This window comes from Nelumbo lutea, chromosome 5 (assembly GCF_056320005.1).
Source record: "Nelumbo lutea isolate HS-2025 chromosome 5, American lotus-T2T, whole genome shotgun sequence".
NCBI lineage: Eukaryota > Viridiplantae > Streptophyta > Magnoliopsida > Proteales > Nelumbonaceae > Nelumbo > Nelumbo lutea.
This window is the reverse complement of record NC_142688.1, coordinates 23,940,418-23,954,774: the sequence shown is the minus strand read 5'-3', so window position 1 is coordinate 23,954,774 and position 14,357 is coordinate 23,940,418. Positions and strand designations below refer to the sequence as shown.

The 14,357-nt window shown below is 36.7% G+C and overlaps 1 protein-coding gene across 1 annotated transcript; it reads left to right on the top strand.

Moving 5' to 3' along the window:
• The first annotated feature begins 441 nt into the window (after positions 1–441).
• On the top strand, positions 442–13,068 carry LOC148851036 (tRNA-processing ribonuclease BN). Its single transcript, XM_088945525.1, has 5 exons — positions 442–821; positions 942–1,032; positions 1,122–1,478; positions 12,229–12,569; positions 12,644–13,068. Exons 1-5 carry the CDS (start codon positions 657–659, stop codon positions 12,860–12,862), a joined length of 1,173 nt encoding a protein of 390 aa, XP_088801651.1. The 5' UTR covers positions 442–656; the 3' UTR covers positions 12,863–13,068.
• Positions 13,069–14,357: the final 1,289 nt, after the last annotated feature.

Below are 14,357 nucleotides of genomic sequence, written 5' to 3'. Positions count from 1 at the left end.
TTTATTTGTGGATTGTATTCTTATTATTGCATACACTTTCTATTTGATTGATATTGTTTAGTTTGCATGCTCATTTAATTGCACAAAGAGGGAATGAGAATTACTTTGCTTCAGTTCAGATTAAGTGTTATTTAGCTATTGTGAGATAGTAGGCTTATTCCCAACAATTTATAATATAAATAAATAAATTTATAGTCAAATTTCATAATATATTTTTATTTATAACATTTCATAGTATTGATTTATTTATAATTTTTAATATATAATAAACAATTTTAATATATATATATATTTATAAAATTTTAAATATTAATTTATTTATAGTTTTTAATAAAAATTTATTTATAATTGACATGAACCTGAGTCGAGTTCGAGTAACTCGCAAGTATTTAGTCAAATCGAATTGAAGTATAAAACCCAAAACTCGACAGAACTTGAGTCAAGTTTCCAGCTCCGAATTTTTGAATCAAGCAGTCGAGCTCGAGCTTAAGTCACCCAAAACTCGACTTACTCGGCTCGATTACACCCGTCAGCTATAACTGGAACTCAAAATGCAGACCCAGATTCTGGTTCGGTTCGGGTATATCGGGTTGACCCACGAACAGGTGAAGCTCTGGGTTTGTTACGCATGTCTGCCTGCGAGGGTTTAGGGTTTAATGTTCGAAACTTTAACAGTTGGAAGGATAGTTTGGATAAATGTAAGAGAACATCCCGGTTCCCGCCACCGACGAGAAAACGAAACCCAAATGGATTTGCAGTCTATCTGGTGCAGTTGTTGGTATCCAGTTCCTAGTACCAAATTATCCTACCCTCGTAAACTCGTAAGTAATTTTTCTATCAGAGATCCTAACATCTTCCGCAGTGATACTCTTCCTACCTATTTCACCAAATTCTTTTATCTATTCGTTCATTTTTTGTTTTAAAATTTGGTTGTTACATAGGTTACTGCACCCAGTCTTGTTTGTCCCAAGATATCTGGAACCTATATCAAATGGGAGTTTCAGAACGACCGATTTAAGAAACCCTCAAAATGTATGTCTTCTCCTATTCTCAAATTTATTAGCAGCAAATGCATGTTCTTTTTTCTGTTTTGTAGTGTTGTAATTAAAGGTTTTCTTCAGCATATACTACGTTTGGCTTCAAGAAAAGAACTGTGGAGTTTCAATTGCCAAATTTGAGTCGAGAAGTTGCAGCCAATGCTTCAAGTTATGTTCCAAATTCGGGGAGGAATAGTCCTGTGCTTGCCAATAAATTTGATCGAGCAGAACCCTTTCGTGGGAAATCGGGTTCAGTTTCCTTTTACGGGATAACCCACCAGGTGATAGAGGAAGGAAAATTGGTATCGTCCCCTTTCAAGGATGGCACAGGTTCTTTCATTTGGGTTTTGGCTCCTGTTGCATTGATATCCTCCTTGGTGCTTCCACAGTTTTTCTTAAGCAATGCTATTGATGCAATTGTAAAGGATGAGACCCTTGCAGGTATTTCGTTAATGATTTTTGCCTTTGTCTGATTCTTTCTAGTTGTGACTACAGTCTCCTGTGCCAAACATTGTTGTGATTTATTGAGCAATATGGCAGCTGCTTGGCCTTCCTTGAGTATTCTTTGCTTCGTTTATTTACCATCTAATCATCATCCAAATCAGTTGTGGAACAGATAAATCAATTATTTGTGTATGGCTTGAACATTTAAAATCACAAGGGTTGAGTACAAACAAAAATTATATCAGATTTTACTTGTGTTTCTCTCTTTTTCAATAATATATAATCAGCAGTTCAGCATTAGTTTACTTGCAGAATAAATAGTTAAGTTGTTCAATATGTGATGATGCAACATCTTACACCTAATATTGAAGAACAACTATAAGGAATTGTTACCTCAGATTCCACTTGTTAATTTTGTAGGATATTCCTACTGATTTTAGTATGTCAAGCGTTTATGTGCTATTGCGAGTACTCTCCTGCAATCTTGAATACCACAATCACTTTGTATTGCTGGATCTTTGACCAAAATGCCATTTACTCAATCACTTCCGTGAGATTCTTTGAACCATAGTATTGGTTCTGGTTTATGATTCAAATACTACATCTATGACCTTATTGTTGTTATCATCATCAGTCATAGTTGTGTAACACCTTTTTCTTCTTTTGCTAGTCAATAGAAATTGAATTCCATTAGATGGAAATATGGATCCCCTTCCACAAAAGTGGATGACAAGTACAATACAAAGATAGTGTATAGATGACTGCTACTCCGGATTACATATAAAAGAGCAGAGTAATTCTTTACTTTGTTCCATCTGGCTTTGGATTACCCCCTTCCAGATTACTCCTATTTACTCCTGCGTTGGAAAAACTATAAACAAGGGCATTTTCTGGTCTTGGAATCCACCTGAACAAGCAATTTATATTAGAAACCATTGCCTTCGTTTCCCTTACTGGAAACCCTAGCACCCAAGGTACACTAGCAGGGGTGGAGCCAGGATGGTGGGGGGAGGCATGGCTCCCCTTTTCCATCCCTTGTTCCGCCTCTGTTGGTTAGATGTTATCTGATTTATCACAACTTGACAAACCCCTTCTATTTGTAAAGCTATCCATCCAACTGAAGAAACAGAATTTAATCCTTGTGACAAAGCCATTAATTCTATTCTCAAGGTTGTTTCAACTCCAATTGTTCCAAGCAACAAAAGATGATTTTTCCTCTTTCATCTTTGCCCACTCCTTTATCCAATTCCCGTGGATTTCCCAAACCGCAATCATCAAAACTTAATTTTTTCTTGTCCACCTCCTTAGTTGTAACATTTATCATTGTTATCAGGTATCACCTTGGCATCTTATATGCTTGTCAGTGTTTTTTATCTATACTATCAACCAATCTGTTTGTTTCCTCTTGGCTGTGCATACTTCTTTCTTCCATGTCTCTATCTAGCTTTTATCATTACCTTCTTTCCTTTACTTACTTTCAAGATTGTCTTAGATATGTAATTTGAAACCTGCATTTCAGCAGTGTTATCAACTAGTCAGTTGAGGGCCAAACCAACCACATTATTAACTACTCATCCTAGTTAACCACAGTCATTTTTAAATTCCTGTATGCTTGTATCTTTAATTATTTGAAATATTATAGAATATGTTTGTATTTTGTTGCTTTATGTAACCCCCTCCTTTTCTCTTATTATCAAAAACATTGTTGCTTTAAACATTTGTGATGGAAGATGATTGTTTGTTAGTCTATGACATATAAAGGCATAAAGTAAAAGAGGGCACTAGAGGAGTTCTTTTAAGTTTTTCTTCCAATCAGTGGTATGCTGGTATGAGTCGCTACAATCAAAGGGCATGTCAAACAGTCAGGGTTGCAATTTGTTTTTGGAAAATAAAGTCTGGAATTCCTTATCACAGACTATCCAACCTAACTTCTTTAGTTTGCACAACAAAGACTGTAAACTAAATGTTCAGTATCATTATTTTCTTGCATATTGTAGTCCATATTAAATAGTTAAGAGATTGCATCAATATCTGAATTTTAGAATATATATTTTTTTCATTGACCTAGTTAGTGCCTAGGCACTGACTAGTCATTGCATTGAGTAGAGATGCCAAAATGATTAGTCATCACCTCAACACATTGATTTTTGATGGGTAACTGAAAATTTTATTAAAATTGAGAAAATAGGTTATGCACAATATCAATACCCATAGAGTTTGTTAACCCTCTTTACAAAGTGCCGTGCACCCCTTGTACTATACAATGAGCCCTAAACTGTTGACCACCAAGTGCTCCTTGCTTAGCTAATGAATCTGCTGGGTGATTTACTGATTTATTTTCCCAATGATAAATAGCCACTGATCTATCATGCCACTTGTTGCCTCACTGCATTGATGACACTGCAATTCAGTTGTTCCACCTCCCACCCTTTGTGTCCTTTCCCTATATAGATACTTTTCCCTGAGAGGAAGATATAAATAAAAGATTTATATGAAGTTTGAGTTCTTATAAGCTTGAAAACTGATATTCAGTTATATCCATAACCACCACCACTTCTATTTTTTCCTTATTGTTATTCAAGCAAGTAACGGAATGGAAAAACAGGATTCATGTAGCTGACCCCATATAGTTAGCACAAAGCTCAGATGACGATGATGATGATGATGAGGCTTAAGAGGTTCTGATAGAATTTTCTAGGATCTTGAACTGGACAAATAGCTCTCTATGTACAATAACATGTAGCGATAGTGGTCTTGATTAACGGGTATAGTTTTTCAACTGTCTGCAACATGTTAGATAAGTTTTTTTTTTTTGGTGTAATTTATGGTTTGTTTTGAAGTTGGCCTTTCTCTTTGGACTCGTTCATTCAGACGGAGTTGGTTGAAACATACTTCACCTATTGTATTTTAGATGCCAATTGTTCAGTAGAATGACAAATTGTGACATGGGTAAGATACTTGGAGCATTAGTGCATCACACTGATGGTTAGAGTTATTGACACTTTTAATTTCTCTTATTTTACTGAGTAAAACTTTCTGCCTTGCTATTATTGGACATCAAGCTGTACTTGTGTCTGGTTCAAGTGATGCATCTCCTCCAAAGATGCTATGCACAGAGAAGCATTAACTGTGTGTTAATATACACCGACATGCATAGATTTCCTTTTTTATCCTTTTTATTGTTTGTCTTGTAACTGTTCCTAAGAAGGCATATCTAATTGTCATTTTTTTTTTTCTAAATTGTGTATGCATCTTTGTTTTGGGTGGATTTTTCACATCTATTCACTTTGCTTTTCTTTTTCCTTTTCATTTCTGCATATGAACCTTAACAGAAACCATTCTACTTAAGTAGTTATGTTGTATTGTAAGAGAGATCTTATTGTGATGAATTATCAAGATTATACAAGAACCAACGAAGAAGGGTAAGGGTTTGTTGCTGAGCAAGTCCTGGGTTCTTTCATTGTCTAGTTGATTCACATCTAACTTAATTTAATTTCTGAATAGGAATTTTAATTATGGGATTTTTAAGTCTTTTCACAGAATGTGGAATTTTGATTATTGTGATGTTGATTTTTTCTTCTTTGGATCCTATTTCCATTGGTTTTGAAGCAAATTTGGAAGCATGCTTTGTAATGTCCACATGCCTTTTTTGCGATTTTATTCAGAGGAGGTACAACATACAATCAGAGGGGAGACAAACAGTCATCCTCCTGAGATAAAGATCAAATATCCCATGCATTTACTGAATTTAGAACCAGAAACATGTTACGATTACTAAAATTAGGCACAACCGATAACCAAGAAGCTATCCTAGCAACAATTCAATGGATCAGCACATCAGAACTCTTTTTTGATTTCTAATTAATCTATTACTCCTCTCTGACCAAATAGTACTAAGCACAGCTGCTGGAATAATCTTCCAAATGCATTTGCCTTGTTTTAGATAAACCCAGGAGGTATCAACTGTGCAGAAGAACCTTCGCCGATCCTGGCATAACCCAACAGATGCCAGCGGCTTGCAAGAAGTGAGACCATGCCCTCCAGGCAACCAAACAGTGGATGCATAAATGGTCAATGGACTCTTCTTGACCACTTATCCCACAACTAAGATGATTCCTCTTCTAGCCAAGTTACTTCTTGTTAGACATTTCCCAAGAGCTGAAGCCCAAACTAAGAAATTGATTTTGGAAGGAGATAAGGAATTCCAAACTTGTTGAAAGGGAAACTCTGATCTCCTCAGATCATTTAAGCCATCAGCAAAGGATTTAACCGAAAACTTCCCAGCAGCCTTCCATTTCCAAGTCCAATGATCATTCGACTGAGGGTCAAAAGAGAAAGTGTTTAGGCAGTTAAGAAGATTCACCACCTCCACTTCCCAAATTTGAAATGCTCTACGGAATCTGGGATTCCAAACCACTTCTCCTCTAACCAGCTCGAAAGACTCGGCAGCTGTGGCATCTTTGTTCTCAGCCAAGGGGAATAAAAGAGGAAATTTGTCCTTTAAAGTTGCATCATCTAACCATCCATCCTTCCAGAAGCGAATTCTGCCACCATCTCCCACTTTAAAACCCATCCCTTTAAGGAATCTAGGAAGAACTTGCATAATAGCTTTCCATAAAGAGCACCCATACGAGGGAGCTCAATAGCAGTCATCCACCCTCCAGATTGAAGGCCATACTTGGCTGCAATGAGCTTCCTCCACCAGCTATTTTCTTCAACTCCCAATGTCCAAATCCACTTTCTCATTAGTGCTGTGTTGAAGGATTTTATTCTTCTTAGTCCTAAACTGCCTGAACTTCGAGGAGCACAAATCTGATTCCAAGCCACCACATGAATTTTCTTCTCATCCTCCCACCCTTCCACAAAAATCCCCTTTGCAATTTCTCAATTCTCTTAGCCACTTCACTTGGAATAAGGAAAAGGGAAAGATAATAAGTAGGGATTTGCAAAAGTACTTTTAATCAATATTACTCTTCCCCCTTTTGACAGATACCTAGCTTTCCACAAAGCAAGTTTTCTTTCTATTCTTTCCAAGACAGGCTCCCAAATTGTTGAGGATAGGCACTTAGAACACAGCGGTAATCCAGGGTAACTAGTAGGAAGACTATCCGCCCTGCATCCCAGATCCTTCGCCCAAACATCTTGCTCCTTGATTCTGCCCACCGGAATGAGAGAGGACTTTCCTAGATTCATCTTCAGCCCTGGTACCACCTCAAACCAACAGAAAATCCCCATTAACATTTCCAGTTGAGAAAAAGTAGGGGTGCAAGTCGGGCGGGTTGGGCTGGGTTTATGGTCAACCTGGGCCTGGCCCTTAAATTTGGGCTTAAGGCCTGAGACAAGACCGAGCCCAAGGTACATATGTAACCCAGGTCCGATCCGAAAAATAAAAAAGCTCGGCTTCTTGGGCACGAGCCCAGCCTGAGAACCAAAAATCCAAGCCCAGCCCATGTAAAATTTCGGGCTGGGCCTGCCCAAGTTGCACCCCTAAGAAAAAGCACCAATGAAACATAGTGTCATCAGCAAAATGAAGAACATTGAATTCCTCACCTCCAGGAATTATTTCGAAACCCTCCCAGAGACCAGCCTGGCCTACATTATTAATTAGGGTAAAATATAAAAACCTCCCTTGAAGTTTCTGACAATTCATAAAAACCTCCCCTGAGGTTTTACTTTCATAAAATCCTCCCCTGTAGTTTACCAAAAACTTGTAGTTACCTCCCTTTTATCCTTGTTCCAGCAATGAAGACTTCAAAGTTACCAAAATATCCTTACAACTTATTAAGGCATCTTTCAATATAATTCAAAATGCCAAATTTGCCCTTCTAAACTTCACTAGACTGTCCTCCTAATTCCTTCATGCCCTAATCTGTAGTGGCCTCCCAATCCTCCTGAGGTCATATCCTCTATAAACCCATGAACACTTTTATTCTCTTTTCTCTATCCATTTAATCTTCTTTCTCTTTTCCTAATCAACTCAAAATGCCTAGTGGTGATTGGTGAAATGCCTCTTTGAGTAGCCAGATGTGGATTTTGAGGCTTGTCCTCAACTATGTAACATGTTGGCTTAGTTAAGAGGTGGAGAGCAAGTGATCTTTTCTGTCTTCTGGATCGATCTTCTCAGCCCTTTTGAGTTTTGAGGGGACTTTTCGGTGATTCTTCAAATCAACTGTCCTCCAATCAGCCTTGGATATCTCCATCATTCCTTTCAAAGTTTTCAAAGTTAGGGTTCCTTCTTTTTCTTTTTCTTTTTCCTTTTCCTTTTCTTTTTTGATTTATTTGACTAAGCAAAAAGTGAAGGATCAATTGCCTCTTGAATAGCCGGAAGTGGAAATTAACACGCCGCATTTGGTTCAGACAGAGGCACACAGTAAGAGATGAGTGTGTGTGGTTTGACTTCAGGCGGCACACCTCCCTCCTAAACTATTTGAGGGAAAGGAGTAATCTCTTTCCAAGTTCCTTTCTTAGATTGGCTTTGGATATCTGCTTTCGATTTTATTAGTTTTTCCTTTGTTTTCAGATTACTGCCAGAGGTATATGATATATCTGAGCTCGGAGTCCTAGAAAAGTTTGTTCCATTAAGATAAATAACCTCTGTCATAGTTGTCAAGGCGACAAGGCACCCTTGGAGTCTTGCCTTGCCTAACCGCCAACAGTTTTCTATAGCATGTTATAACAAACTTTTTATATTCTTAATTTTTTGAGGTTATAATTATAAAATAGACATTTTTAAACTAAAATATTTATTGTGTGTCTATATACTAATTTCTTTTTGTTATTTTCTTATTTGTTAGGGTTTAGTCAACACAAACATTGCTAAATGCTGCATTGAACCCTCAAAGACTTCAAAACCTGAATCAATAAGTAAGAAAGAACATAAAATCTTGTTCAATCAACACATTATCTTCTTTTTCTTTACTAATTTTGTGTTTTTAGATACTAATTTCTTCTTCTTCTTCCACCTTTTCTTTTTTTCTTTTCCTCTAACAGAAATAGGGGTTAGGCCCCTATAATTTTTGAATTTTCTTTTCTTTCTTCTTTTCTTCTCATGAATATGTTGGAATATGTTGATTTTCTATACTTTAACATGAAGGTTATACTTTTCTTATGAAAATTATGGATATTTATTAAGGAAATATGATTATGGAACCTAAGGAACTACCCTAGGATACATGTTTTTACTTAAAAAAATCCATTGCCTAGGTGGGTGCCTAGGCGACTAGGCACCCCTGTTGCCTAGCCTCGCCTTGGCACCATGAAAACTATGCTCTTTGTTCTTGCTTTGTAGAATGAAGGTGGTGATTTCACTTAATTGAGTCCTTCCATGGATTATCAGTTGCAGAAATTATTCATAAAAAAAAAATCAGTTGCAGAAATTGCATCAATGAAGCCCAATAACTCACTGATAGCTTTGGACGGGTAGAGAATTGAGAATGGCCACCTGCTCAGACTCCGAAGTTGCTACTCCAATAGGAGATTATCCCCTTTTGCCATCAAGAACAAATCATTATCAAAAGGATCCCAAAAGTTTAGTTCCTTTATTAGGGATCACTACCTCTAAAATTCAAGTTTCAGCCAAAGGAATTATGAAAATTATGGATATTTATTGAGGAAATATGATTATGGAACCTAGGGAACTACCCTAGGATACATGTTTTTACTTAAAAATAGTCCATCGCCTAGGCACCCACCTAGGAGACTAGGCACCCCTCTGTCGCCTAGCCTCGCCTTGGCACCTTGAAAACCATGCTCTTTGTTCTTGCTTTGTAGAATGAAGGTGGTGATTTCACTTAATTGAGTCCTTCCATGGATTATCAGTTGCAGAAATTGCATCAATGAAGCCCAAACTCACTGATAGCTTTGGACTAGGATAGAGACAATGGAGAATGGCCACCTGCTCAGACTCCAAAGTTGCTACTCCAATAGGAGGTTATCCCCTTTTGCCATCAAGAACAAATCATTATCAAAAGGACCCCAAAAGTTTAGTTCCTTTATCAGGATCACTACCTCGATCTGTTAATGAAATTCAATTTTCAACCAAAGGAATTAAAACCCAATATTAATCCAATTGGTCTTAAAAATAAAAAAAAACCTCACTATGTAACGTTTTATAGAGTAAAATTACTTGTCTAACTTAGAGATTTTTCTAATTAAAAGTGAAATTGGGGGGGTATTTAGTACATTTTCATCTAAACTGGTATATAAGAGGGCAAAATCAGCACTTTTGTAAAACTAATGCATTAGGCCAATGTTTTCCGCCCATGACAATAAGAAAACGGCGGTAACTGTAGATTTTTCCAATACTATAGGGGAGGTTTTTGTGAAAAAAATACAGGGGAGGTTTTTATGATTGTCAGAAACCTCAGGGGAAGTTTTTGTACCCTATTAATAAATTGGATCAGGACCTCCATTACACAAAGGAACAAGAGAGGAGATAAAGGATCACCTTGGCAAATGCCTCTTGAAGTTTTGAAGAAGCCAGAAGCCTTTCCATTTACCAATACAGAAAATTTAGGGGAGGAAATACAAACCTTCATCCAATCCAGTTTCTCCACTTTTGTCCAAAGTTCATTTTTTCGAGGATGAAATTCAAGCACCGCCTATTTTCATAGGCTTTTTCTAGATCAATCTTGCAAAGCAACCCTGGTTTCTCACCCCTCCTAGAATCAATGTCTTCACTAGCCACCAAAATAGTCTCCAGAATTTGTCTACCTCTGACAAAGAACATTGATTTTCTGAGATTACACTTTCCAACACCTTTTTCAATATTTCTGCCAGCACCTTGGCTAAGAAAAAACCTATAGGAATACCACAGTTATATTGTTATTACCGTATGGTCTACTCTAGGAATACCACAGGCTTAATGGCTTTTGACAATGCAATTATCGTTTCTATTATTTACAACCTAACTGAGAGAAAAAACCTATAGGAAATTGGGGATACATTGATGCCATCATGCCACCAACAAGAAGTTCGAGAATTCACATATCAAAGATTTCCATCAATGAAAAATCAACAATGTGAAATCTGTACAACTGGTTTTTGATTTCCATTGGTACTAATATTGATGCACCATGGAGAGGCATCCAGAATGCCAAGAAGATTGGGAATATTTTGAAGGCGTGTTGAAGTCTGAACTGGCAAGTAAATTCCAAATTGTATATGATATGTTTATTTTTAATCAAGGGAAATATAATTTTCTAGAGTACTATGCTGTTTTTTATGACATTTTGGATGGAATTTGAATTTGCAAAAAGTATACAAAAGCTTATTGCATCAAGAGTTTGAAGAGGAATGTATAATGATATGTCTGCCACTCTGGTCATTTAATGAAAAAGGCTTGTTGGTTTGGGCCCAGAAAATGTTCTGCATGTTCCTTTCTACTATTTGACCTCATGGCATAAATTTCAGTCCCAAACTCTTAACTATGCTGTAGAATAACGTGATACAATGAGAAGCTTTTAAATAAAAAAAAAAAATTGAAATTTGGATGGCAAATAAAATTACTGGTAAATGGCAGCACAAGGTCTTAGCTTAGGAATGTGAGCTGGGATATCAAACATGTGACAGTTTTGTTCCTTATCCACTGAATGTCTTGGATCAGTCCTACCATCCCTGTGTGGTTAAGTAGTGTTGGTTGTGTATGTGTAGGCTCCATTCATGACACAATTGGTAAACATCTTTTCATGTACATACATATGTGTGGACATACAATGATAAATATTATGTCTTAATTATATTAAAACATTTAGTCTCTCTCCCTCTCTCTCTGAGAAGTGGAAACTTTCATTCAAACAATAATTTTTTTTTTTTTTTTTTTTGTATTTAAGCCCTCTTTTTATTTGGTCTTAGTGATATAAATAAAATAATTCTGGCAATGCTAATGCTGCAACCAAGTATTGATTGAAGATGTTGCTGCTGTTGCAAAATAAGATATGTGGCTTAAGGCATGTCAGTTCTGGTTGATTTACTTTTCTTCTCCATACAGGTAATCATTTTAATTAGCTCTGTAATGGAAAAGCACTTATGCAATTCTTTAGGATTGAGACTGTCTTGAGGGTTACTTGAAATGAATGATTAAAATATATCTCTCATGTTTACTTTCAAGCTTAAATATCTAAGATGAACTTGTACATTTTCTTGGTCATGGTTATGTCACCCTTCTAATATTTAGCCTAGTAATATCATAGATTTGCACTGAGATGGATTAGCGAATCCTAATTGATAACCATAAATCTTCACCTTGTCTGTTTCTAAGGTTGATAATTTGCATTTCTAGATAGTTGCTGAAGGACTTCAACATAAAAGTATAAAACAAACCTGGGTTGCTACTCTGTCATTATTATAAAATAAAGGGTGCGTCTACATGTCCTTGGATCATGACACAACCTTGTATTATCAATTCACTTGCTTTGTCTAAGGTGATACCGGTGAGCTTTTTTCTGTGCATTTTACTGGAAACCTGTAAAGCTGGACACGATGCAACATACTTTTTAAATCTTATCTAGCAATAACACTTCTTAGATCTGTACCTGGTTGTGAATTGTGATGTGTCTTGACTTGATACTCAAACTAGGTTTCATGTAGTTCCGGGTATCTAGTTAAGTTTTTAGCTGGATTATTTGAAGAGTATGCTCCAATTATGTATATTCTTAAATGTATTTCCATTAGTTTGGTCATGATTTATTCCTTTTGTGGATTTCACATTTTAAAATATAATTTGTATTTCATTTCTGGCTTTATGCAGAAATTGTGGCATCTTTTTCTTCAGAGGTTATGTTTTATCTAGGTCTAGCTGCATTCTTCCTTGTCACCAATCATGTTCAAAAGCCATATCTGCAGTTTAGTGCAAAGAGATGGGGGCTCATTACGGGCCTCAGAGGATACTTAACTTCAGCCTTCTTCACCATGGGCTTTAAAGTCTTTGCCCCTCTCTTAGCCGTCTATGTAACATGGCCAGCACTTGGTCTGCCTGCATTGGTTGCAGTAACTCCATTTTTACTTGGCTGTGCTGCTCAATTTGTATTTGAGGTGCATCTGGACAGAATTGGTTCATCTTGTTGGCCTCTAGTGCCCATTATATTTGAGGTATGCAATTGTTTCTCTTGTCTTGTTTTTACCTATAAACGAGTATTTTGATTATTTGAAATTTATTTTGGCAGATTTATAGGCTCTATCAGTTGAGCAAAGCTGCTCATTTTATTGAGAAAATGATGTTCTCAATGAAGGAGTATCCTGTCTCCCCTCAGCTGCTGGAGAGAAGCAATGCTTCGGTATCCATGTTGGTGTCTTTCCAAGTCCTTGGTGTGGTTTGCTTATGGTCCTTGACTACATTTCTTTTAAGGCTCTTTCCTTCTAGACCTGTTGCTGAAAATTATTAGCCTTTATAATTGTCATTGTACAGTCAATTCTTACACTTCTTATTAGTCTTGGAGGCCTAAGTCAATGGTCTGGATTTAGGGATTGTATGCACCGTCAAATGGTCCCTGTTAAAATTTGATCTGGGGGATGATTAGTCATCGGACTTGCATATTTGCTTATTGTTCATGATCATTTGAGCAATCAAAGGAATGATGGATTAGATAAATGTGATTGTCATGGATGGCCTTTGGTAATGCACCACTGAAGCATCTGTTGTTCCTTGGAGCAGTAAATCAGATATCCTATTACTTTGCCATCAAGTTATGTACTTTTTCATGGCTGAGTGGCATGTTGGATTGATTCCTACACCCCCGAATATTTTTATCATATGATTATTTTATACACTGCAAGTTGAAGGGGCTAGAAAGGTAGTGGCAGACTAAAAAAATGGATAGGCGCTAATAATTCAGTTTACCTACTTCCAATTGTTACCAAAGGGTCCTCAAATGATTGAGTGATTTTTTTTTAAAGCATGTTTGGTAAAATTGACTATGCTTAAGATTATAAAGCCTGTGAAAACAAACGGAAGAAATGTGAAATAATACAGCACCAAAGTAAAACTTGCTGAGCAAAAGGTAACCATAAGCATTGGGAGTTGGGGATGTTAATGGACCGGTTTTGGATTGGACCTCGTCTAAACCAAAATCAATATGGATGGATTGGACCAGTCCAGACTTAATGGTCCAAAGTATTTTTGGATTGGATTGGACCTGATCCATCCCTAATGAATTTATATTAGATAGGGTTGGATTGAGCCAATATCTGGTCCATTGATAGAAGATAAGAGTATTGGTGTCAATGGACCAGGTTTGGGTTAGAACTAATCTAAATTAAAAACAAGTTTTGAACAGATTGGATGGTCCAGATATTGAATTGGACCAATCTAAAATGGTCCAGAATATTCATTGGATTGGATTGGGCCTAGTCCATTTGTAATGGACTGGACTGGATTGGATTGGACCAAATCCAGTCCAATTGACACCCCAATTGAGAGTGAAATAGCTCAGATATCTCTTTAAACAGCATGAAACTCTAGAGATGTCAAAAAAGAAAGACCATCTGCCAACTGAGAATAAATCATGAAGCATGATCCTTCAAAAGAAATCATATTTTGGGTGTAAAGCTGCTTCTGTTTTTATGTTGTATTTAATGATTGTAGGGCAAGGAAGTGTTTGATCACACAAAAGAGTGCTTTGTGCAAGATCATCTCTATTATGTTCCACTGGTCACAGTTCGTCTCACTTCCTACTCCCGTTGGTGTTTCTCAAGTTTGAGCGAATTACAAGACAGTAACTTCTAAAGTGGATAATGGTAATGCTATTGCCATAATGACAAAGGTTAGGCCGAGACCAACATTGGATAATGGTTTCTTGTTTGAGACCCATTACCCATTAACAGTAATAGGCCAATGCCATGATTTCTAGACAAATTCCTTTTGATATTTTTTTGATATTT